This window comes from Echiichthys vipera (assembly GCF_963691815.1).
Source record: "Echiichthys vipera genome assembly, chromosome: X".
In the NCBI taxonomy this organism is placed as follows: Eukaryota; Metazoa; Chordata; class Actinopteri; order Perciformes; family Trachinidae; genus Echiichthys; species Echiichthys vipera.
This window is the reverse complement of record NC_139825.1, coordinates 20108055-20135171: the sequence shown is the minus strand read 5'-3', so window position 1 is coordinate 20135171 and position 27117 is coordinate 20108055. Positions and strand designations below refer to the sequence as shown.

At 40.6% G+C, this 27117-nt stretch overlaps 1 protein-coding gene across 1 annotated transcript; it reads right to left on the bottom strand.

Annotated features, from left to right (window-relative positions):
- Positions 1-871: 871 nt before the first annotated feature.
- Positions 872-26786, bottom strand: LOC310965264 (zinc finger E-box-binding homeobox 2). Its single transcript, XM_083938767.1, has 8 exons — positions 26675-26786; positions 7936-8214; positions 6302-6505; positions 4652-4845; positions 4364-4475; positions 2636-4152; positions 2251-2434; positions 872-2038 (listed from the first exon to the last, which is right to left on the bottom strand). Exons 1-8 carry the CDS (start codon positions 26733-26735, stop codon positions 1398-1400), a joined length of 3192 nt encoding a protein of 1063 aa, XP_083794893.1. The 5' UTR covers positions 26736-26786; the 3' UTR covers positions 872-1397.
- Positions 26787-27117: the final 331 nt, after the last annotated feature.

Below are 27117 nucleotides of genomic sequence, written 5' to 3'. Positions count from 1 at the left end.
TATCTCGTCGTACCAAGGCTTTGTCGGATTACTCACAGTGTCTGAGTACATATAAAGGCACTTTTCACGTTCAGAAAGAGGAAGTTAAAAGCTGATGTATGTGTCCTGAGTCTTTACCCTCTCGCCACACCTCAACAGACAGCCCAAATGTGTGACACGTTATTTTTCCGAGTATGAGAAAATGGGCTGTAGCACATGTAAATTATTACGGGAAACAGGTGATATTTTAGCATTAAAATAGATAAAGCAGCTCTGTGTAATTATAACACAAACAGTGAGAAGTCTTTAAAGGAAACCCCCCAAAGACTGACATCATCTTTTGCCTCCTTCAACATACAGGGATGCAGAAATGGCTGTCCCCTAGCAAAGCATACAAGTAAAAAAGGTGCAGTCCGCTGCTTTTAGTTAAAAAAAAAAAATACCGCCTTCCAGTTATTTCTCTTTTTTTCTACTTGCTATAAACTACAAAATAGACTGCTGATATGTCAAAGCCACTGAGCACCATCATTAACCTGAAGAGATGAGCTGGTAGTACCTTGTGATTTCACAGCATGAATAATAAAAGGAGTACTTCCAAAGTTCTCAATACCCTCAATGGCTTTGGGACAACGTAATAGCTGCATGTGTGTATTTTTATGTAAAACATTTGACAAGTTATTGACCATTTATTAAAAATAGAGGTAAGTATTTGTATGAATTAATACCACAGGATATGCAATGTTACTTGCACCTATGAGGAAGAATAAATATACTAACTGAGCATCAAGCGATTCTGATCGATATGGTTGCATCTGTAAAATTTAACTTTGATGGCATGTTAAAGTAACAAATCCTTTCCTTTAGGGTGTGGCTTCTCTGTTCCTAACCCACTCACTGGTCTGCATCTACATGTGAACAGTCAAAATGTTTTAAACAAAGTACAGACAAAGTAAACAGGAACCTGCACATAAAAATACAAAGGCCTCTTCTTTATGGGTTGTGCAACAGTCAGCAGCAGCAAGCGTATTAAAAAGTAAGATTTCTGCAATGTCACATTGTTATGTGTGACGTGACCTCAAATGAGTCATCCTTAATGTATTTTTTTAGCTGTCCTGGCAAACAACAAATAATCAAAACAACACCAACAAAACAAACAAAAAAAACACCATAGGTACATCAAGTTTATTTTGCATGATGATATAGAATAATTTGTATTGCCACATATATTTTATTTGTATGGCTTCATCCACTTTAAGGCCATCTATGCTTTGGCAGTTCTGTGCATTTTTTCATGTTGTAAAAATTAGTTTTTAAAAAATCAGTGGAGCTGCTATATATATATATATATATATATATGGGAAGGGGAAAAAGTCTTAATGTGTATAGTATATGTATTGTATTGGCTTGTTTAAGTCACCTTAAGTTTTTATTCTGGGTAAATCTGTTATATCCAGGCTCAGTTCACATTTGTCCAAGTCTTTGTTCTGGTCCTCAGTTTCTCTCTCCCAGAACTGTTTCTCTGCATTGTTAATATGGTTTCCCACATTGTAACAATTTCTCTCATTTTGCACTCCCTTCTCCCCTATAGGTGATCCTTGGATGGGGCTACCTCCCAGCTCATTTGCTATCCCTGACAAACTCACATGTGCCTCTTCCACATTACCGTCATTAACTCCTGCCTCTTTATCCTCCTCGTCTTCCTCTTCCTCCTTGAGGGCTTCTGTAGCTCCATCCAGACTGGAATCGCTGAGGAAGGAGTGCGCAGTTTGGGTATCCTCCATTGACAAAGGGGTCTCGCCGGCTAGGTGGACCCCGATATTGCTGCCAGCCCCTGGGGTGAGAGGCATCTCCTCATGGTCTTGGTCTGGATCCTGGTCTTTGCTGCAGTAGGCATAGCGGTGGTTCATGTGCTGAGAGTAGGAGCCGGAGTGAGAGAAGCGTTTGCCACACTTGTCACATTGGTAAGGTTTCTCTCCAGAGTGCAGCCGGCTGTGCTCAATCAGGTGGTGCTTGTGCTTGAAGGCCTTGTTGCAGATCTTGCACTCATGAGGACGCTTACCTGTGATGAATACAGAGACATTGTTGCTAATATTCAATTTGAAATATGCACTTTTTACATTTGGTAGCTGGGTAGGTAATACAATCTGTCCATCTCTCAGCAAGAAACCAAATGAGCATTTTCCCAAACTATTCCTTTGTTTTTATTATTTACAAATATTGTAGTAATCTAAAGCAAATTGCATCTAAAGCTTTTTCGCAAAAGCTACAGACCTGTGTGCTCATATTTGTGTCGGAGCAGAGAGCTGCTCTTCTGAAAGGTTTTTTCACAAATGTCGCAAGCGTAAAGCCCCTCATCTGTCTTCTTCAGTCTCTTCCTCCCTGGTCCTCCTTCTCCCTCCAGTCCTTCATCCATGAGGGAGAGGTAGTCGAGAGCTCCATGGCTTAACACCTCACCCTAAAGAGAAAACATGAAAATGTGTATCACAATATATTTACATGAATCTTATTCTAATTCTACCCATTCTCACAGCAATGATTTAGAATATAATTGGATATTTTCATGTGCTTTTGATGCTACTTCTGCAGAAATTTTGAGGTTGTTCTTCAGAAAACACATAACTCTTTCAAACAAACTTGAATGAAAAGCCTTACTCACCATGAGAGCTTGTCTCTCCTGGTGGATCTTTTTCAGTGTCGCCTCTGTGTCTGTGTCCATCATGTAAGCCAACGGAGAGAGAAACCCGGGACTGGTAGCAGGCTGGCTGAATGGAATCGGCCTCATGCCGTCATGTCCTGAAAGCCCTAAACCAGACTGGCTGAAGATCGGAAATCCATTATATAAGGAACCTGGAAACATAGGAGCTCCGGCCCCGCTGTACAGTGGGTGATGGTGAAGCGAGAGATGTGAAGTTGGACTTGGTCTCCTGAGTTGCTCGGTCCCACGCTCTCTCCTCTCTCCTCTGGCTGAGTTGCCATTTACAGTCTTGTTTCTCCCCTCCTGGTGTGAGAGTTGCTTGGGCAAGGAGAGGTCCAGAGGCTCGTTCTGTGAAGACCAGGGAATGCTGGTCTGGTTCTGAGGGGAGGTCAGTTCAGGTGGACAGCTGCTGAGGTCCAGGCAAACCGGAGAACCAAATCCTGAAGAAGGAACCCTCCTTCTCACTCGAGGAGATGACAGTTCTGGGGAGTGGTTTAATGATTGACTTGGGCTTCCCTTTTCCTGGCTGGACCAGAAAGCTTGTGAAGACAGGGCGTCATGGTGGGGCTGTGTGGGAGAGTGCATTGCAACCAATAGCTGCTGCGGTACAGAGTGCCAGCTGGGCTTCTCTAATGGTGATTTGTTTCCAGAGAGGCCATTGGTTACTTCACTCGGTTTGTTTATTTCAGATTGGAGAGCAGACCTAGGGAAGAATAAAGGTGGCGAGGGGTGGTCTCTGCTGCGAAGACCCTCCACTGTCTCTCGGTTCATCTTACAGAGGTAGCGCTCATGCTGCAAGAGCACTGCCACGTTGGGGAAAAGCTGGGAGCACCAGCGACACGTCACCCCAAGCACCCCTCTCTCCACCCCTTCCCCTGACCGCACAGCCTCTCTTCTCTTGTCTGGAGACACCTTCCTGTCAGGCCCTCCTCTGTTATAAATCAACTTCCTTTCCTCTATTGCTCCACCTCCTCTGTCCATATTCTCATCTTTCTTCACCTCCATGTGAAGCATCTCCTGCAGCATCTGTTCAAACTTGGTCCCAGAGTGCAGATAAGGCAGCAGGGTGGTCCCTTTTAGTATACTGGCTCTCAGAGAGAGCTCTGCTGAGGGGTCCCAAAGCCGAGCCAGGTCTGACACTCTGGGGAAGCCTGCGTGGTTGTGGTTGGGGTCCTGCAGTGAGGGCTGGTGAGGATCCTCTGGAACTCGACATAGAGGCCCAGTATTATCTTGGGTCTGTGAAGCCAACGGAGAGCCCTTGTCTGTGCTGTTTCTCCCCATGCCTGCAGAGGGAGATGCTGGAAATGAGTGGTTGTAGGAGCTTTGGCTATGTCCATTAAACGCACTGCTGGCTCCTCCCGTGTTTCCCCCGGCATTTCCTCCACCACTCAGGCACTTTTTGCTGCTTAGGTGGGAGCTATAGGAGCCAGAGTGAGAGAAACGTTTCTTGCAGTTGGAGCACTCATAAGGTTTCTCACCTAAAGGATGACACACACACAAACGGAATATGGGTAGGCTGAAAATACCTTCAACATTTGTCCAAATTATTTTGTCCTGTCCTGGATTATTTTAACTTTTCGTTTCTTTTCAGTACATGAAATTAGGGATCATTTCATACCATCAAAGTGGCATGATAAGTAAGGGTTAGTACTAGAAACAATAGCAGCTTGTTGGGTTTGATGTTCTCACCGCTGTGGATGCGGAGATGCTCTTTGAGGTGGTGTTTGTACTTGAACGCTTTCCCACACTGCAGACATTTGAACTTCCTGGTCTCAATGCCTTGATCCAAAGAGATGACACTCTAGGATGATAGGACATTGTTATTTGTTTTTATGATACAACACATTTAGGGATGAATTTCAGGGTGTGAAGAAGTCACTTTAATCTTTGTAACACTAAATATTGTAGAATGTAGTTATGACAACTGTCTCATTCCATTAATAAAAGTTCCTCCTGCCGTGTGTGTCTGTATCTCACCTTGTCCTGCACTTGGTTATGAAGTGCTAGGTGCCGCTCCATCTGCGCCCTAAGGGTGGCAGTGTATCCACAGAGCGGACAGACCATGTGGCCCCCCTCCCTCTCCTGACAGTACTTGATGTGGTCCCTCAAAGACGCTCCTCGCTGATACATCCTGTGGCAGAACGGACAGGCCTGCTGGGTCCTCTCTGCATCTAGAGTCCAGAGAGAAACAGACAATATATATCCATTCATCCATCCATTTTCTAAGCTGCTGCTTATCCTGTTCAAGGTTGCAGAGGGCTGGAGCCTCTCCCAGCATGCATTGAACAAGATATCAAATAATCTCAGTTTACTATAGATACAGGCAAGAAAGTCTTAACTAGAAAATTCTGCAATACATTTTAATTGTGGGATTGTCTTTTACCAGTTTTGATACTTGGTGCACATCCCATTGCTAAGGTCAAAAGTAGTAAAAGCAGAAATTGGCTAGTAGTAGTAGTAGTAGTAGTAAAAAAGGCTACATGATAGACCACAGGTGTCCAATCCTGCTCCTGGAGAGCTACTGTCCTGCATATTTTAGGTTCCTCTCTGCTTATCAAGCAGCTGAAGCTTGATAACAAGCAGCATTAGACTCAGGTGTGTTACAGCAGGGAGGAACCTAAAACATGCAGGAGCAGGATTGAACCCCCTGTAAAAGATTTACAGTTTAAAATTGAATGAAACCAAAACTCTGATTACGTGAAAAATGTGTTTGATATCAAAATGCCCAATCACCCAAAATAAGTCATAAATCTTCTAAGCCGTTTAAACTTTTAATCCGTTTTCTGCGTTAAAGTATGGCGAATCGGTGTGGCCCCAAAGAGGGGTGGATTTGAATTTAGGCCAGGACAATTTCCCATTGTGTATGTGGAAATTTGGCACCGTTTTTTGCGATTTTCATGAAAACGACTTGGCAAATCTTTAACAAAAATAATATCACACCATTCCCAATCCTTCCACACGTTTTGGTGTATGATTTGCGCATGTGTTGACAACGCTGTCTGACTTGTACTGAATCAAAGTTTTAGGCGGAAGAAGGAGAATAAGCAGAATAAGCCCGAGGAATAACAGACTGTTTGCTTTTTAAAGCCCGCAGAATTAAATATCTAGCATACGTTTCTAAAATATTGTAACATGACCTTATTGTATTTATAGCTATTTGTGTTGACAGAGTTATACTACTACGGTTTTTTATTTGATTGAGTAAAGATATTTTGTATTATGTACTCAATATACTACTATGACACAACCTTTTAAACTTGGCATACTTAAAAAAATAAAATGAAATAAAATGTTGAATAAAATGTTGATCCACAGGCTAAATATTAAAGTTGTGGGACGACAACATACTGTTACATGCATTAATTGCTTAAACATGGATGTTTAAATGGGTTTCCTTTGTCAAACTCTGACAAAGGCCCTTTGTTGAACCCTTAGAAGTTGAAAAATAAGCTCATGTGTGATTTTCTATTTGACATATACAATGTGCTGGATTACAACTAAATAGCTGTCAACCTGCAGCTGAGTGGTTCATCTTTCTAATGACACACTACCTGGCTCAAGAGCAGTCATTTCAAGTTTGTTGATTTTCTATTTAGTATCAACGCAGCTGTTCCCTAATCGAACTACCTGCTCCCTCGGGTGAGCGGTGCTGAGCTCCTGGTGACCAGATGGCAGGTGGCAGCTCATCGTGTCTGCTGGCTGGGTGATACACTGCTGCCATGCCATTGTGGTTCAGGTGGTCCAAGAGACTGGCTGAGGTAGAGGCCTTCCTCAACTGGGCCAGAAATTCATAGTGGGCCAGGTCTTCCAGGGCAGAGTCCGAGTTCTTACCTGTGCAGAGAAAAAGATGCAGACGAACCTTAAAATCCAAAATAAGATTTTTGGGGGGGTTTTGATCAGTGGTTAGCACCTTCATGAAACTGTTGAGCAGTGTCTAACATTCTGTCAAAGTTTATACATAATTCTGATACACGCACACACTAAGCCTTATTAGTGACATTTGCAGGAAAATAGTTTTAAAGTATTAAATCCTTTTTTTAACTTTATTTATTGAGGTATTCCCAAAGAAAAAAAAAATCCTGGCAGAGAAGGAAGCACAAAAGCTGTGTTGACAGTACATACAATCGAGACAACAAAAAGCTTAGAAAAGTGCCAACCACTGCACAAAAGACCATAAACAACCTCCAGTTATCATGCAGATTAATACACATTGTTCCTATATGACCTCTCTTTGCGAATTAATCATTTTTAAAGCTGGTCAGCGTTCTTGTCAATGCGGCAGAGCCGTTGCTGCTGTTACGTTTTCATGTAGGCATTTGTTAAATTATATTCCTGGGAAAGTGTTAGCTCTCTGAGTCTTCTCTCTTCTCTCTTGTTCATACATCTATGTGTGCAGAGGTAGAGGGGATCAATTGTAAAGTGACACTATGTGCAGCTCCGTCTAATGGAACTAAATTGTTTACTTGAAGACTGACAGAGTGTTCAGGAAACTAGTTGGCCAGATATGAAACTAGATTTGAAGTTGTTTTTTTCCCATTTGTGTCCTTGAGTGCAGTGACAGGCGCAGAGAGAAAGCCACGTGAAGAAGAGAGGGCGCCTTCTATCATGAATCAAGCCGGTCAGCTTACAGCCACTTTGAGGAAGATTTTTCAAATGTTTGCAGATGTTGGCATATTTTGAGCTGTTTCTTATGTGGTGAAGGGAAGAGCCTGTGCGGTTGAGTGTTGTAAAAACTCAGCTTTGCCTTCATCAGGCAAGGCCAAATCACACGAGGCGAGGGAGCTAAGTGATTGTTAGTAGGCAAGCCGCGTGAGCCTTTGATCTCTACTAAATAAAAGGGAAAGCCTCGCGTCGCGCAGTGCTGATTTCAGTACCGTAACGTCACCTCTTTGATGCATGGAAATATTGTGACATTGTGTGGGATGAGTTCTTTTGTCATGCTTTCAGAAGGCTGCCTTTTCAAAGAGAAGAGTGAAAAAAGGGAACAGCTTGTAGGGAAGGCATGGTTTCACAAGGAGCTGATATGAAGGTGTATCTAGAGGCTCTGAGAGGCATCATGAGACTGGCGGTGTCTTGCATCAGAAAAACACTGTAAACTTGTTTACACGCACAGTAGAGTCCTACACAGCAGTCTCATACAGTATATGGATCACATTTTACACTGTATACACTTTGCCTTTATTCTTCAGAAACCGTTCAGAAAATAAAGACTTTAATTAGCAGACGTTTTACGGTTTTGCATACTTTAGTTGAGAACTTACAGTGCATCCTAAATGGTTCCAGGTCTCCCTCCCTGTTTGTGGCAGATGCGGTGGTGGCGTTTTCTGCAGCCTCTGCCCCCTGCTCCACCTGCTGCCAGTAGTTCCTGCTGCTGGGGCTGAGGCTGTGTGGCCGCATGGAGCGAGAAGGGCTGCCAGGCTCCTCTGTCCCCTCGCTAGGCGTCAGGCTTGTCTTGTCCAGGCTCTCCTGGGGCTCCAAGCTCCAAAGGCCCACCTCATCCTCCCCCTCAGATCCTAGTGAACAAACTTGCTCAGCATCCACTGTGAGAGGAAGAGAAACAGAAAATACTACATTTAAGAGAAGAACACCCGCTGTTTAAACATCATGCAGCAAACAGACAGTATGCTCATTAAGGAATATCATATTGTATATTCAAATTTACTGAAAATGTAATATTATAAACATGTGGCTTTAATCTACATTGAATGAGATGCCAATAATTATTTTGCAAATAAGGTTATTTTGGAATGTTTTACACGGTTCAAAATACAATAGTGGAGTTTCTTATCATGTCAGTTGTAGGGTGTGACTAAAACAAACCAGAGACAATGCTGGATAATTAAAAAACTTCCAGGAACTGAAACCAAATGGGATCAGCAATTAAAAAAAATGTTATTATACATTTAGAAAAATATAACTTACATGTTGTTTTAAGTAAAGGATGGAAATAGTATTATTTGTTTTAGTTTGTTTCAGTGTTGTTTCTCTGTAAGCAAGCAGACACGCTCAGCATGCAGCATTCACATTTGTGCAAAGGAGATCCAGAACTGTAAAACTGTTTCAAATATTTAACTGATCAGTCGCTGCAATATAAAAAATTCAGACACAAGAATACTGAGAGTGAAGCATGGCATTCATTTTAAAATTTAAAATTAATTAAAATACATTATTAGGTCAAGAACGAAATAAAAAAGATGGAGAAGTGTTAATTTGGTGATCAAACTTCAAACCAGTAAAATACTGTTTATTTAGTACAAATCATTGTAAGATAAATGTTTGTTAAAGAGGATTCATTCCTCAATTTAGCCTACTTATTTTTCAAACATTCTTTGTATCAAATATTAAAATTTTGAAAATTGCAAAACCTAATGAATAGATATATACCAAAATGTTGACTGTTGAACTGAAATTGTTTACATGTGTAATTGCTCTTAAAGAACACAATTTATGTGATTGTAGAAAAATATGTTTCCATGTCTAAATTTTTCGCACATGTGCGGTTGTGACTGCGGCAGGCATGGAGTGCAGCAGTAAGAAGAAAAGATAAATAACATATTGTAATTTTAAAGTGTACCCTCGGTGCCCAGGCTGCAGCACAACTGGAAAGGAGCATTACTTTTTCCCATGGCAAAGACAATAAATGACAATCACAAACACATGCCTGGGATTTCAGCTGTTGGCTCTTATTTCCAAGTCTTTTTTTTGAGGACTCTCCGTTTTCCTCTCACTGATTGGCAATATCTAATCACAACCAAGTTATGACCACTTAAGAACACACATAGACTCTTTGCCAGTGCCTTTGAAATATATCAGGGGAGAGCCAAACGATTGTCGAGGGGTGGAGGCGGGGGCAAAACAGGGACTGTGCCAACATGCAGCAGGCCAATTCTTCTCATTACTGTGAAAATACGTTTCTGACGAGTATCTGATGAAGATCACAATAAACATATTTGTTTTAAAGAAATGTTCCTCTTCAGCCTCTTGTCATCATCAGATCTGAGTAAAATTAAGGTTTCACAGCTGATTACATTTCACAAAACACAAACAAAGTTTATTCATTAAACTGTCAAAACAACACTCAGTCACTCTTTTGAGAGATTTTCATTTTTGTTTGAGCCGCTCTATTATATGCTTAATGGTATTAGTATTTTTTCTTTCGACACATTCAGTTACACCCCACGGCTCACGCTGACAAAGGCCAGAGATTGTTCGACACCGCCAGAGAGGTTTCAGCAAATCTGTGTCGTCAACTTTACATCTAGAAGACACGCACAGATAACATACACTCACTCTGTTACTGAAAGAGCAAAAGGGGGGCCCGGTGCTGCAGTGGGGCGGCCTGCAAACAAAACACACACACACACACACACATCCACATGTGTATCTGTTTGTATCATATAGTTGCATGATTTTCCCCCCACTTCATCACACCTCTATAAAAAGTGAGCTCATGCAAAACTCTGATTCACCCGAGCCAGTCATCCAAACCTCTGCTCCCTGCTGCTCTACTTACCTGGGGAGGAATGACTTGCTGTTATGGGGGGTGAAATTGGTCATCAAATGTGCTTCCCTTTAGCAGACAGCTATGAAGTTAAATGATGTAGTTGAGGTCGACCTATCAGCCCTGCAGGAGTTCCCTGGGATGATAGGACGTACCACTGGGCCCAGAAAGAGAAAAATCTGGTCCAGATTAGCATCAGATAGGCTCTAATTTTCTCTTGCATGACAGTGAGTGACACTGAGCCTATATTTGCTGTCATTAAAGAGGCACTGCGCTGGGATGGCTTTCATTATCGGGCCTGTTGATTTATTTATCTGGATAGCGATTGCATCCTTCAAATTGGTCTTTTCTTTTTTCTTTTTTGGAGCAGGACAGCTCAATCTTTGAACACCGCAGGAGGTTTGTGATTGCCTGCAAGTAGTCAAGGTACAAAGAAGTTATGAATTCATGCGATGTGCAAAAGTTTTCAGAATGTGTAATTTGTTGGACGATGCCGAACACAAAATAACACGCAGCACAGCGCAGTAGAAAACAGCACACTGTTATTGCATGCACTGTAGTGTGCGTGGGAAGAATGTGACTCATAGCCAGAGAGTGCAAACCGAACCGTGCTGCATCATGCTTGACAATGTCGATCACTCTGTCTTCTGGGGACTGTTTCTGATGGTTTGACAACAACAGCATGTTCAGATCAAACACCGCAGCACTATTTTAATCTGTCTGCCGCTTTCCCTGCCTGACATTGACTGAGCATCTGAAGGATTGACGGTCTGCCCGCCAGAAAGAAGTTGACGGCTTTCAGCTTAGGACACCAGAGTTTTATCCTGAGAAAACACTGTTCTTGTTATCTGGGGGCTTGTGATCTGTCTTGAATTTGATCTGAAGGCTAAAAAGTGATGATCTGCAATAGATCTCTTATTATTTACATAGTTTAGTCAGTTTTTGAAAAACCAGGCAGAGACAGATAATGCCTGTATACATTAGCAAGCACATATGTGTGTGACATGAAAAGAAAGTATCTTCAACCACATTCAGACCACAACTAAAAAAAACAGTCACATAAGATAATGAAAAAAAGAAGAAAAAAATCAACATTTATTTTGCTCACTGCAGCACAGAGAATCTAATTCTACACTGTTTATATCCCAGAAGGCATCTACTGTAAAGCAACACGCTAAGCTGCAGTTTATTTTACGACGAACATATGTGATCTGGTACTGACTTAGTAATTATGTGGCTAAATGCTAAGCACGGAATAATTACCTAGAAATTACCTTGTTTGTTTCTTTCGGTTTTAAAGGCAACAAACAAGGCCAGGCCCAATTTACCACACAATGTAATCGGCACTGTTCTGTTGATTCTTATTTATTCTAACAATGATATAATGTTATCAATGCTATATATGTATATATATATATATATATATATATATATATATATATATATATATATATATATATATATATATATATATATATATATATTAATTTATCACATGAGATAAAAAAAAATAACCTAATAAATAGCTTTTTATGCAAAAATCATTTAACTGGCAAAAATACACTCTAAATCAAATGTGTCATTAAAGTACAGTTTTTGTCATTTACACAAAATTACCACCACACAGCAAACTATTACAATTACCTTTCAGAAATAAAACCAAGCTGGATACAGAAGTTTAACTTCTGCGTTTAGTTTTTAGAATTTAAAAACATTTTCCAGTTTTTAGGTTGTCACTTTAAAATGTATTGTGTCATCACTTTTTAAAGCTTTATGTCAAATCACTTTTTAAACTGATATATCAATCCAGAGTTTTCCTGCTACACTAAAGATTCAAATTCACATTTCTCTTCATATGACATAACACACTGGTACCAATGTAGTTGGTAAAACAGCCACAACAAGAAGGAATAATACACAGAGGCATAATTAAAAATGTACTAATGCATCATATTTTTGCTATGCTAAACATTAAGTAATAACGCTTCTGCCATGCTGTTGAAACTGTGCTTGTTTCCCAGGTGTCAAAAGAAACTCAACACTTGCTATTTTGAACCCAATAAATTACCACGAGGGTCACGGACGCCCACACGCTGAACAAAAAGCAAGCACAGGAAGAAGTGTGCATTGTCGTTGTACAATACCTATGAGAGCAGTTCAAAGATGAGATGAATCCAGATCCATCTGCAGAGCACACTCATGTTGACAAAGACGAACTATCTTCAAATATGTATTGCAGAAATCAAACATGCCATTTAAAAAGTTATCTCTGTGGCAGCTCTCATACTCATACCTGCTGTCTGACATTTGTACAATGAGTCAGGGGAGGACCACAACCAAGAACACCTCCCACCTGATCTTCTCAATCGTAGCCATGACTCACTCTCTCTGTCTCTCGTGGTGATGGTTCCTACTGACTTTGGCACTTTGGCCTGCTTTGGTTTGACCTGCCCTAACAACACTGACAGAGGAAGAAGCCCTGTGATGCTCACATGGCAATTGTGTTTTATCTAACTGTGTTGTTGCATATGCACTAAATACATAATGAACACACTGTCATTCCCTGCATGTTCGGCAACAAGAACAATCATTTTGTAAGATCAAAGGAGAGTGTGTAATACCAGTAATATTCCAAACTTTTGGTGGTTGCTTCATATTGGCATGCAACTCTTAATTTCAATTTACAGATTATATCATGTATTCTGACAGTAAAATGAGGATTAAATGCTCTAAATTACATGTTAACCAATAGGAATGGTGGTAATGTGATGTTTTGCAGCACTTTTATTGCATTTCTGTGGCCAGAGAAGAGGAAGTTCAAACATTCTTGGCTAATGATGTTGAAAATAACCACAAACACATTGATATGAAAGTCTAAATAGCACATTCTAGTTTTACTTCAATTGATTACAGTCGTTTCTTTGCAGGTTGGCTGAAGGCCACGCACAAAAAAAGTCGGCAAATGGCTGCCGGAGAGAATAAATGAGACTGAAACTGTGACACTGTGATGGAGATTGTAAAGGTCATATTAGCGTGGAGGAAGAGATGCTTTGTGATGTGCGGTGCAGTATGTGAGTTTGCATTCTTGCAATGTGTTAGGTACACAGTGCTGTGGTGTGTATGTTGAGAAAAAGGGGTGCAAGAAGAGTGAGACAGAGGTGCAGAGACACCAGTGCATGAAGAATACTGGACAGAGAATAAAGTACACTGAGACTGAGAAAAAAAAAGAGAGTCATGGAAAAAAAGAAAGACATACAATAAAGACAGGGGAGTAAGGAATTAGAGAAGAAAGAGATAGAAAGAGACAGAAAGCAACATTGTCAAATTGTCCCTGACACAAATCCTTCAATTTATGTCGAACTGTGAAAAACACGCTACAGAGGGAAATTCCCTTAACACAAACACACACACACACAAACTAGGGTACAGAGAAATAGAGAAAAACAAACAAACACAACTTGTATTGTGGGCACAAATGGGGAGCAAGACCGGCCTGCTACTGCAAAGACTACAGCATCAAACACGGAAAAGAAATACATGACAATAACTATGTGTGCGTGCATGCGTGCGTATGTGCATGCGTGCGTGTGTGTCTGTATGCGATACTCAATGAATATCTGAAAAGCAGTCACAGTTAGAAAAGTTAAAACCCATGCAGTGCCACAGCAGCAAAGTCATGGCTCTGTGCCTTAGATGTACTGCTCATTAGGAGACACCACCCTGTCAGAACATTTAAACCACCACCACAGAATGTGCAGTCGAGTGGCAACATCTGCACTTTGAAACACTCAGAGAACAGAACAGAGCAATTAACACCAAGCTAATTTCCTTATATCGATTAAGGCTCTGCAAAAACAGAAGCATACACAACTGCAGCACAATTCTGCACTCTAAGCAGTGATCTTTAAATAGAAAACAAACCTCGTATTGAAACTATTTTGCCTTTGTTCACTGTGGCTTTTTAATGATTCTCTTCAATTAGGGCCTTTGTGACACAAAGACAGAATCCCTTTTGGCATTTTATTAGCTTCAAAGCCACCGAGTGATTCACTGATACCGCACTCACAAAGTTGATTTGTCAACGAGTCTTGCTTTTAGTGTGACTGTGCTCTGGTGTTAGTTCCATTATTCACATATGAGCTTGTTTCGATTTCAGAGGAGCCTTTGCGAATCAAAGCACAGCCCCCGAGACACTGGCTGTAACAGACTGTGGTGTTGTGTACAGCTGCCGTGCCCACTCTGAAAGGGCCCATGCATCTGAAAATAGAAAAAAGATCATAATCATTGATCTGTTCTCTGTCATGTATCTACATGTCACATCATTGCACCAAATGGTGAATTGTATCTAAGTTGTAAGTGGAAACCTGCGTTCGTGTGACTTCAAAATGCTGACAGATTAAACCACCAGCAAAAAAAAGGGGAAATGGTGTACAGCAAAGCCATCAAACAAATAGTTAACAAAACGTACTGTACTCGGTCTGTATGCTGCAGGGCAAGCTAATCTACCTTGTGATGAAACTGAGAGGATATGGACTTCTCCGCCATTGTCTTTATCTTTCACATTCAATCCTAGACTGTTTTTTTGTATTTTTACATCTGATAAGTCTAATCTCCTCCTACACATATTTGCACTTTACCCATGCATACTGCACATCTTTGCTTTGAGTGTGTGAATTCACTTAATGAAGATTGCAGGACACTCCTTTATTAAGGGTTCATTGGCCAAAATATAAAAACACAAAGCATAAATATTACAACACACATCTAAACTGCATTTTCTGTGCTTCGATATCTGTGTGTGTTTATGCATTTAAGACAGAGACAGAAAGAAAGGAAATAGGAGCGGTAAAAGTGAACATGGACAGGAAAAGGGTCCCATAACTCGTGGCCTTGGCCAGTAATCACACCACAAAGATGCGTATATACACGCTGGTGAAACAGTGAGACAACTGTTGTACAGTACGCTAAACTGCAACTACAGACACACACAAGGAGAGGCGGTGTGAATAAGACGGATGAAACACACTCACAGAGTATACTTTCATCCCCACGTGTAGATTCCCACCCGAGCTATGTATTCTTAGATTGTGGTGAGTCAACTCTAGACATCCATGATATATTTTTGTAGCCTATAATGATTTTAACTTTCACAGGGTTGACGACTGCCTCTGACTTCAAAATGAATAGCTTTGCGTTTCTCACAGGTATGTAGAACTTAATAACTAGCTAGCTAGATAATTAGCTTATCATTCAGTGTGTGATTATAATAACTGCTAACTACAAAGAATGATGTCGCCTTTTTCTATACGGTATGCTTTTAGCCATAGGAGATGCACAGATCAGCCATAACAAACCACTGTGGGTTCAAAGTAGATGAGCGGTCTAATTTTGTATGAGTTCTTCTCCCTGTTTGCTTTATAGAAATTGCTAAGGAAATGAAAAAGAATAGAGGTCAAAGTTAAACACCTGGAATGTGTAGTTGTTTAATAAACAGAATGCAAAAAATGCAGCAATCAGTTTTTCTCTTCGCACAAGTGAGGCAAGGTGTGAGAGAAGAGGTATGCAAAGCGCCCATGTGGTTGCTTGTATTCTTCCTTTGGAGGTTTCCTGTATGCTGCTGCCTACATGTTTATGCCGCCGTATTTACCTGTCCTGTCGACCACCACAGTGACATTTATCAAAAGAAATGACCTTGTTTGACACCGGCCTTTACCTTCAAAGTAGATGCCTGTGATTTTCTGCTTTACTGACAACTTTTTAAACACTCAAACAGTAGAGAGGAGAAGATTGTTATTCTTTATTTATCTCTCTGTTGACAGAACTTGCAAGGATATATGGAAGTTTATGTAAAATAAATAACAAATAACTATATTTTCCGTTGGATTCTCTAAACCATAGACAAATACTGTTTATGGGTTATCTAGAGTTGTTCTCATTACATTGTTCACTATAACGATGATGACTTATATCCTCTGATCTCATCCATTGTCTCTTTCTCACTTTTTGTAATTCAATTGAATTGAATTCAATTCAATTCAGTTCAACTTTATCTATAGTGCCAAATCATAACAAAAGTTAAGTCAAGATACATAGAGAGTAGGTCTAGCCCACACTCTATGACAAATTTATGATTTACAGACAATTTTTCCATGAGCAGCAGCAAGTCGTACTCATAATAAACTCACACACAATACAATTTCCACTGACCTATCAAAGTTAAAAAATTAGAAACACTATTGATTTAATTTCGGACTTCCCTACTATGTCGTGCTGTTTTGTGTTATTTGACTCATTCGTCAGTGACTCACCAGCTGTGACAAGTCGACTCAACTACTGTATCTATAGTGTGCTGTGAGAGCTTTCACATGAACAAAGACTTGTCAGAGCTCAGTGCCATCGTGCAGAGTGCATCTGCTACACTGGAAACAGGAGTGATGTCGGTGAGAAAGGTTAGCTCGGTTAGAGGAACACGTTATTTTGAGTTGGCCCTTCGCCTCCTCCTGTGGCCCTCGCTGGTTTCCATGTAGCGAGGGATCGGTGCTGGAATGCAGTAACGGTCACAGAGGGACCCATGCACTCACCACACTGTGAATCAAAAACCCAAACTCCACTTCATTAGGCTCCTGTCATTGCAAAGTCTCTCACACCACTCTATAAATACTCCTGTCTCCCCCCTCCAAATTTGTTTTCCCTTTTTTTTCTTTACACATGAAAATGCTCAGGGACTGTTCCAGCTTTCTGATGTGGCTCTTTATTTTGTACGTTGGCGCAAGAAACCACACAATAGTGGCTCCTTTTGAATATTAAAACATTCTCTGACGGAGCACAAAGGTTCTGAAGTTTTTTAATAGGGGTGCACGCTAAATAAAACTTCTCTTTGAGCTTAACAGCTATACAATGTGGGATTTGGTTAGTTCAACTGAGCAGCAACTTTCAGTCACTCACTACAGGAGATTTGTTTTGAGGGTGAGACAAATATGCCTGGTATCCCACTGACTTTCTTTGTCTACTTCAAACATCTGTGTATACGATCTGTTGGAGGTGTTTTGCGTGATGTGGTGTTCTTGAAAAAAACAATTTACTACATTATAGCCTAAAATGTCTTAATCTAACCACTCAAGTCGATTTAAAACACAAGATACAAGAATTTAGAGAAACCCACATTAAGATATAAAAAGATCAGAGCAGCCCATGTGAAGGTATTCACTACACATATAGTCACAGTGACAACAATTCAACTATCATTACACCTCTTACTGCAACTATAACTGAAATGATATAAAAACCGACAAGTCGAGATGTCCAGCAAAGGACATGAAAAGACAACAACAGACTAGTATCCACTGCTGCTGGACAGCTCCTTCAGTAAAATTAGAAAGTGTAGAATGTATCTTGTCTCTCTCTCTCTCTCTGTATATATATATATATATATATATATATATATATATATATATATGCTGTTGTGTGATGACGAATGTTGTTTTATTAGACACAGCCTGTAGATGAGACCTGGCAGCCAGTTCCTGCCTGGTTAACATACAGACGGGACGCCATCCTCTGGCGTATGTCGGCATTACACCTTCCACCCGAGAGATGATGATACACCGAAACATTTCAAGTGACCACATGTGACCTCCAAGGCTTTGAAACATAGAGAAGATGCCTTTCTAATGTGTCACTCTGCTTTTATTTTCTTTGTCTTTCTCTGAATCATTCCTCCCATGTCTGCACACACCATCTACTCTCTCTCACCCTCTCTTGGTCCCTGCCTTTCTTTTGTCACTTTTTCTGCCCCTTAAGCCTGCACACATACAAGAAATACAGGCAGCAAAAAAAGGGAACACACACTATTGAACTTTTTTTATGTTTTTGTGGTTATGCAACTCTGATTAGAAAGATGTATGAGTCATATTGCATTTAAATTTACACACATCTGTACATTAGTTACAACTACAGGGTTGGTGTGTGAGACAATGTGTGTGCTGTGCATGTGAAGCCTGTACCAACGCCTTGAAAAAGAAACTAATTAAAGTCATGGAGAAAAATGCAAAGACAGCAGAACTGCACAAGAGAGTGTGCATGTCATTACTGACCTGGCCCAGTTGGAGAAAGAATGATGGCAAGAATAGAGAAAGAGAAAGAGAGAGAGAGAGGGTGAAAGAGAAACCTCAACCAGTGAAATAATGTATATAAAAAAGACTCAACAAGAAGAAAGGTTTAAAAAGCAAACTTTGGGAGTTTAAGAGGATCTTTGATGTGTATCAGAAGAGGAAAGCAGCGACTGGGACGACAGTAATTTTAAGTCGAAGCAGAAGGCTGGCTGGCTGGCTGACTGGCTGACTGGCTGTGGGCTTTGATGGTGCTGGCTGTTTGAAGTGGTTTTCGGGGGATGGGAGCAGCGTGTGGTGTCAGTGGGACAGGGGGGGGCGCTCAGGGAGAGGAGGGTGGGGGGCATGATGGTGACCATACAGGACTTGGGGAGTCCAGGCAAGGAGAAGTGAAGGATCGATAGATGGATGGAAGGGGACAGGGAGAAAGTAGGAGAAGGAGTTGATGAAAATCGAAAACGAGTGAAAGGGATGGGAGGTGGAGGAGTTGAGATACACAGAACAGGAGATAAAGAAGAATCAAACTCAGAGGAGAAAGAGAGAAGAAGACAAAACACTGAAGCAGTGAGAGAAAAGCAGACTCACAAAGAGGGAGAGAAGAAAGAAAGGCAACAGATGAGAGCCAGAAAAGGCTTCAAATCTGAGAAGGTGACAATGAAGTCAACCTTCCAGATCTGTGTCTAGAGCCTCATCCCAATATCAGGCCTGGACACATTCACACCTGCCCATTTCTTGTATCATTTAGATGACGTTAACTTCCTCTGATATGCTGCCAGGCTGCATTATGACTTACTTCCCCTTCCATCCCTCCTGCACGCTGGACACGCACCATATAATCACAACTGTTTCCCTGAGGCACCAAAGTCGCAGCTGAAGAGGAAAAAGAAATTGATTCTGTACAATAACATTATGCTTTTTCTTCTCCTTCTTTATGCATTCTTAAACATTTTCTTTTATACATGGATGACCTTTTTGTCAAACACATTCCGTGACGTTTTGTTATTTTGCAACACCAACACCAACAAAAACATGATAACCTGTTACATACCATGAGAAATTATTTAAAAAAAGATGAGATAAGACTATTTACTAGATTGTTACACTGATAAATTACAGAGAGGGCCAGTGTAAGCTGATATTATTTGTGTTGCTTCCTTTCTTGCACAAAATACTTCCGATGTATGGATCCTGTTCTTTATCATACCTGAGCTACCAGAGATTATTTTTCAGATCTAATTCTGCACGTAGCTCGCAAAAATTTACTTCTTTCCTTAGTTAGGAAAGTTAGAGTTTGACCAGTGTGTTTTACACAAATGTCTTTCTCACTACTTTGCAAAAACTCACATTTTCCCCTCATTGTGACCATAGCCTGTGATGTTGCAAAGTATTCTTTGGAGATACATTTCTGTTAGACTGACTTAATGAATGAACACATTTACTGCCTAGAAATGTAAAAAGGTGATGCCTTCATTGACTCTAAAAGTATGAAATGGAGACATGTGTGGAAGTGTGAAAGTGGAAATGTGTTAAAATGAGACACTGCCCGCAAAAGAAAGAAAGAGAGAGAGAGTGAGGGAGTGAGAGGAGGGGAGTCAGATGGATAGAGATGTGTGTAAAATTTAAGAGCTAAATCCTTGACTGTTACAGGACAGGTGGGCCTAAAGATCAGTGAAGCATGTTTGCTCCATGATGGAGTGTGTTTACTCCCTACCAGGTAATTGTGTGTGTGTGTGTGTCTGTGTGTCTGTGTGTGTGTGTGTGTGTGTGTGTGTGTGTGTGTGTGTGTGTGTGTGTGTGTGTGTGTGTGTGTGTGTGTGTGTGTGTGTGTGTGTGTGTGTGTGTGTGTGTGTGTGTGTGTGTGTGTGTGTGTGTGTGTGTGTGTGAAAGAGTGAAAAAGTAAGTTTAACTGTGAATATAGCAAAGCAAACAGAGTGGATGTGCAGGTCAGATGGAGGTGGTGCCAGGTGATCACAGGTACAGGGAGACAGAGGGGAGTTGGCTTGCTGACCTCTCCCATGTCTTTCTTTGTATTTGGTCCAAGTTTTACTTTTTTTTCCCTCACCTGGGCTGATAGAAGTACCAGCCCTGGTTTGCAGATAGAATTTCTGATGGAGGACTGAGCAGGTTTATAAAAAAATGCTGCATTATTTTTGCAGTGATGTGTTAATATCTATGTATATATTGGATTATATTTATGTTATGTACAAAGTGTTTATTTGCTGACCCACTACTGCTGTTACAAAATAATTTCCCGGTCTGGGATCATTAAAGTAATTCTATTCTATTCTATTGATGTAGGCCTAATATATTTATGTGGTTAAGAGTTTTTTATTTTTGCAAAACCAACAACAGTCTCTAGGTGCATGTACAGGCACGTTTTTTTCTTTCTAAAACCGGATGATTTATGCTGTTCTATCAGAGCATGGTGTCGGCTTCAGTGAATATGATCAAACAAATGTTGCAGACTGGGACTTTAATGTAAAGGATGTAAATGAAGAGTTATTTCACATGTTGCCTGCTGTCTATATGTTAGCTAGCTGACCAATATTGGTTCGTGTGACAGAATAATATAAGGCAATATTGCACAATGTCCGCGTTCCAAGCTGCAAAAAGCGGCAATTATACCAGTTTTGGATGCTACAGTGTCACATGATAGGGACATAGGGCATTGTTTTGGCTATGCCCTATGCACGTCCCTGATATTAACCCTCAAAGCCATTCATCAAGCAAAAATGCCAAACATTCCCTGGTTCCATCCTCTCAAAAGTAAAGATTTTTATGCTTTATTCATTTCATTCATTCAATTGTTTCATTTCACAGTAAATGGATTAACGTTGGGTTTTTGACTGTTACTTCACCCTTTGCTCTAAAAATTTGCCCCATCTTGGAAGAGCACCTGATTTTTCTTTACATCTCCTAATATATTTTTTTCTTCTTTAATAAGACAGTGATTCGGTGAGAAATAAAGAATGAAAGACAGAAGCAAGTCAAAAGAACAGAGATTGTTAAACTCATAAAACCAAACACACACACAGGTCTGAGGTGTTCTGGCCCTTAAAGGTGACCACAGCATATCCTAAACAAATACCACCCCACTTCTGTCTGTGGGTAATATACACCACATATCAAACCGTTCCTCTGTCAACCCGCTGCTCTGCTATACAGCTCCTCGCTGGCAGATACTGGCACACTCTCACCAGGCTGCTCTCCTCTCTCTCCCTGTCTCTTTGTCTTTGTCTCTCTCTCTCTCTCTCTCTCTCTCTCTCTCTCTCTCTGCCACCCATCTGGGCCTTGTAATACATGACAGCTGAAGCAGGATTTCCAAATTTAATTTGAGGTGTGATAAAACAGCACATATCTATAAATTGTGTGCAGAGAGCCTGCTTTTCTGGATAATTTTAAGCTTTTTCTTCTGTCTAACATATGCAGCATATCAAACACACAATGCCCAGGCTGTCTCCATTTGGAGGATCCACAAATAGACTTAATGACGAGGAGTCTTGCCAAAGCAACAACAAGGAATGTAATAATAGCACTTCAAATGGTATATGTCAAGAACTAAAAGAAAAAACAATTTGTGACATCAAACTATACAGTATGTAAACCATATCAGATGAAACGACTGAAAATAGAAATGCCTATATGACTGAGAAGCCGCAAGAAATACAGTGAATGTTAAATGTGTGAAAAGTGCATACACAGGCACCTACTCACACACATGAACACACCTCATGACCTCTGTGGCTATTAGCGCAATCTTACAGTTTAAGGAAGTGTGATCTTTAGACAAACACTCAGCTCTCAAGTTTCTAATGAAGACATGTGTTCACCATTGTGGTATTCTAGTCTATTGGGACCATTTTTTAAATAGTTTCTGCTGATTACCAAGGATTAAGCTTTCATCTACTAAGGGATCAGATTGTGATTGCTTGAAACGGAAATTTAGCCGTAACATCTCGACAAAACGAATCCTACAACTCCAAACAGTCATGTGCAGCAGCTAATGTGGCAGAAAAACCCTCTGCATGTATTAATCCTGCAATGGCACCGAAAAACTTTCCAAATAATTCCTCCTGGAGTTTATCAAAAACTGTGGCAGCCACACGGCAGGAATGTACAGTCAGACATGGGACTGCTGTGGCTACTTCTGAAACATCAAAAAGAGCAATAATCAAATAAACATGTGAGGGACAGAGGGACTCAAACAAGGGATTCCCCATTACTGTTGTGCAGATCTCGCATCACACACATAGAGCAAGGATGGGAGAAATCTGTGACACTTGGAGCTGTGGGAACCTTGAGGAACAAATGAGGAAACACTTAGATTATCCCACACTGTATCGCCCATCCCGTTTCTTCTGTCTCTACCCCACCGCCCCTCCATCTCTTGTCTTCTCACACCGAAGAACTGTTTTCACTGTCTCCAGCCCTGTCAACCCCATCAGTTCCCCACTTCTGTCATCCTCCTCTCCTTTCTTTCTCTTCTGTCCCGCCCACCCGCTGGTTCTGACGCCTGAGCTGATCCCCTTGAAGAGCCCTAGTAATAAACTGTGGTGCCTGGGCTCTTCATTGCTGTCTCGCTCTCCCCACCCCTCATCCCAGAGCGCTGATACATCTGCCGTTAAAGTAAGCCCAGTCCAAAAAGCCTGGCCCCTCCACTCTGTACTGTACAAGCGCGTAAGTCTTTAACGTTCAAATGTTTTCCCCCTATTCTCTCTCTTTCTCTTTTTCTCTCTCTTTTCTGCTGCTCCAGTCCTTTGTGTACAGTGTGCTATGCTCACTGTGGCAGCACTGTGCCAGAAAAAAAACCACACCAACACACACTCACACGTATGCACACATACACAGTCACAGACACACAGCTGGGCCCCAGCTGCATACAAAGACTGGGGTTTGGAAATCAATGAAGGAGAAAGAAGAAAAGGGGAAAGGAGTTTAAATAAATTGGCACTTGAAAAAAGAAGAAAAATGAGAAAGAGGGAGCGAGGGAAACAGGGAGAGAGAAAGCTCTTTCTTAAAAAGGCACATCAAGTCAACAACGGAGCAAGATTTTTCATGGACTAACTAAACATAAAGCGCAAAGGCAACAAGACTAAATATGAGGGGGCTCATGAAATGCACTCCCACATCTTATTCCAGAGTGAGGGTTTGAATGAGTGCGATCAGTTGTGCGGATGTGATTCTGGCGAATATGCCTGCTGAGTTTGAGGGAAGAGGAAGGCCGTACATAACACAGCCAGAAAAGTTTGAGTAAATGACAACTTTTTGTAAAGCTGGTATATATTGCCTCAACAATACTACACCAACAATGCGGCTTTTGTTAAAGTAATTGAGACAGAGAAAATATATTTAAGAGATGCTTCAATAAAGAAGTCTGAAAAGAACATTTGGCTATATTATTTCATTTCTTTCACTGTAAAAAATAATTTTTTGTTAAGTAAAATTGATAAATCCGCTCCTCTATTCATCATCCACTAATCTGAGAGGTTTTTGCAAAACAAAACATATTTCATGATTTAAAAATATGGGATAAATTCCACCATTATCTCTCTCAAAAAGGGAAAGGGCAAATGGCCCTTGCTCAGCTAATTAATTCACACTCTTTGAAACTTACATGTCTCACTCACAGCCAGTAAATACAGATCATCGTTTCAAATGGATATGTTTTCTTTCTTTGTCTCAGGACTGTTTTCAATCTGCCAGGAATGAAGGGTAGTAATTTCCTCACGTTGTCTAAAATTGGTGAACATTGACAGTTTTATTGGGGGAGACAGAGACATAATCAATAGGCGCCTTGGAGAAAGAAGAAAAGTCCGCCTATGTTTTTTTCTCTTTCTTCTGGTTTGGAAAAGATCCCCAAATCGCTGTCTTATGAGCCGGGCCTGCCAAATTCATTTGGTTTTATCAAGGACCTTTAACTCCCTACTTGCACAGCCTCCTCCAGCCCAGCACATTCCAGATCCAACACAGAGCTTTAATACACACATTTCTATACTGACACAAGTATGTACTTGCACTCACTCACACAGACTTTTTCTCACACATTGACGCATGCATGTGTTACATGCACATATGCTATGTATAATAAACATGCCATCAGCGCAGGCATGCATGCAGATTCACTAACAATTGGGGAAAAGCAGCTCAAACGTATGCCCTAACTGATAATATAGTGTGGAATGTATTAAAGATAACCGACTAAGATAGCATTTACAGTTTTCATATTCTCAAATAAATATTAGTTTACAATCTTTCTAACTTTAAAATTGAATTCACTTCTTCAAAATCGTTAACTGGTAAGATAAGTTACTGGAAATTGATCAGAGGTGATTTTTATCTTTCCTCTAAGTGTTTTTGCTGATGGTCTGATAAGTGACGGTTCCTTGTCAGTAAAGTGTGTTTTTGCTGATAGCTTTCACGGTAGTGTGATGGTGCTGATTTGTGAAATGGAGTGCAGTTGGTCGACAAACTGCTACGTGACAGTCAAAGGTGAGAGTGTGAGTGTGTGTGTGTATCGCTATAGGCAGCCAGCGAGGATCTCACCCTGGTGACAGTCTGCTGAGCTTCACACCTCTCTGAATAAAATGAGGAAACACTTACAGCAAACTAATAAACTATAAAAGTAAACGGACTCCTTACAGCAAATAGGTTTATGACGGTTGTGTGTCAGATCAGAGACAAACAAGCAGGCAGCCTGGTTTGAGTGGGCTTTCGTGAACCTCGAGAGAGTTAAGAATAAAACCAGAAATGTTTGTGTGCTCTTGTATGTTTTTTAAGACAAAATATTCTCTCTATTATAGTATGATGAAGAAAAAACATTAGAGACAAACTTCATTATTTTATTTTTCTGGGTTTAGGGCTCTGTTTGCAGCTGGGGGTAACGGTTAGGTTTGTTTGGGATATCTCTTCCCTGCATCATCCAACAACTTTGCATTAAATACAGAGCCAGCAGCAAGATACTGGCTGGCATGCATATCCCATTAAACCATTAGTAGAATAATTTAGGTTTATTTATGTTGAAGGGTTCAATGTTAGGTTTACATTTTGGATATTTAGAAAGGGGTTGAAAGTTAAATTTAGTGTTAGGGCAGCGTTCAGTGTGATCATTTCGGTTTGTTTTGTGTTTTGAAGTAGGGATTTACTCTGACATAATCATCAGCAGGATAGAAGAACAAATGTTTATGTGTATCCACGCACAGGTGTGTGTATCATTACGTCTGTTTGTCAGTTCAGAGCCACACACAAACAAGGCACTACCAGATGCATGTAGAACAAAGTCCCAACAAAGTCTCTAATTGAGCATAAGACACATGTTCCTCTCAGCCCTATTGTAGGAAGTGCATTCACAGAGACTGATAACTGACATAATCTAAAGCTTTAAGGTCATCTGAAACTTTCCACTAATATTTGATAAGGCGATTGATAATGGTGGTAGAATAAAATTTCAAATGTGCAATTTCCTGTGCACATGGTAGGCTGCATTAAATAAATGAAGACTATTTTAAAATATTTACATTTGATAGAAAAAAAGTTGTGTGCATTGTGTCTATGTTGATTTTTTAAAATCATACAAGTGATTTCAAGATTTCAAGGAGAAAACTTGAAATGAAATGAAACAACATTGTTCTTCAAGGAAAAGCTTCTGTCAAAATCAGTTCCCACCTAAGCTATTTTTATCTTGCATCTTAGGTAGTTTCTTTTTAAAACGATGCTGATTAAAAAAAACTATCAAATAGCGAAAACTTGATATAACATGTCAATTCCCATTGCATAGATAGCAGTGCATAGAATATAGATGATAATAGGACATAATCCCAGAAAGTTTCAGTCTCCGAGCAGGTTCACCAACACAACTAAAGGTAATGTGAGAGAAAGTCGCACAGAACTATAGTGATAGTGGACTGTAAGAACGAAGCATTTCTGTAGACAAGAATGGAAATAAATCAAAAGTCTGATTCATGCTTCCCTTGAAGGTTTAAGATCGTGTGAATCCTTCTAAATAACCGATAATTTGATGTAGAAATAAAAACATTGTCATGACATTTACAGCCGCCATAAATTCTAGGGTTTTATTTCAGGGTTTTTAGTGTACAGGTACTAGAAGAATCCCAGTGGGTGCCAATCTGACGAAAATTGACTGCTCATCCCTGCAATTTATGCTGCAAGGCAATCACAAGTCATGAACGCACAAACGCGAGTCTTAAACATGAGTGTAGTGAAACTTCTGTGTAGCAAATTACACAACGATAATACAATATTTAAAGTTAGAGTTTCTACAGAAAAAAGAAGATCAACGCGGGTTCTCATCGCGGGCTTATGTCAGCTGCAGCAACATCTGTCAATGCATCATTTACTAACTTATTAAAAACTTTTCCAGCGCGTTTTTCTTACCTCGGTTTCTCCTTGGGTTGGCTTGTTTCCTTCGTTTGCCCCTACTTTCTTCTGTCATCATCAAGCTTTATTTTTCAGAAAAAACAGTGCAGGGAGCGGTGCGAGTGTGTGTTTGTCCTGAGTGCCTGCCTGAGAATGAATGGTGATGAGGCATCGCCTTCGGTCACAGCGGGAGACTCAGACCTTGATGGGACTCCAGGCAGAGGCGACGAGCCGTGAGGAGGAGTGATGTCAGCAGCAGAGGTTGGCCCTGAGGTCAGTCTTGGCATCGTAAACGCGCACCTTCCTCATTGTAAGAAGTCATCAGTAATTGGTAAGACCCGCTCATACAGCCCGACAGTTATTACACCCCCGTTACACTTTGACAAAACATTGTCCCGAATTCGCTACATTGCACTTCCTCTTCGGAGAGTGAGAGGGGGGATCCCGGGATGTATCATCAT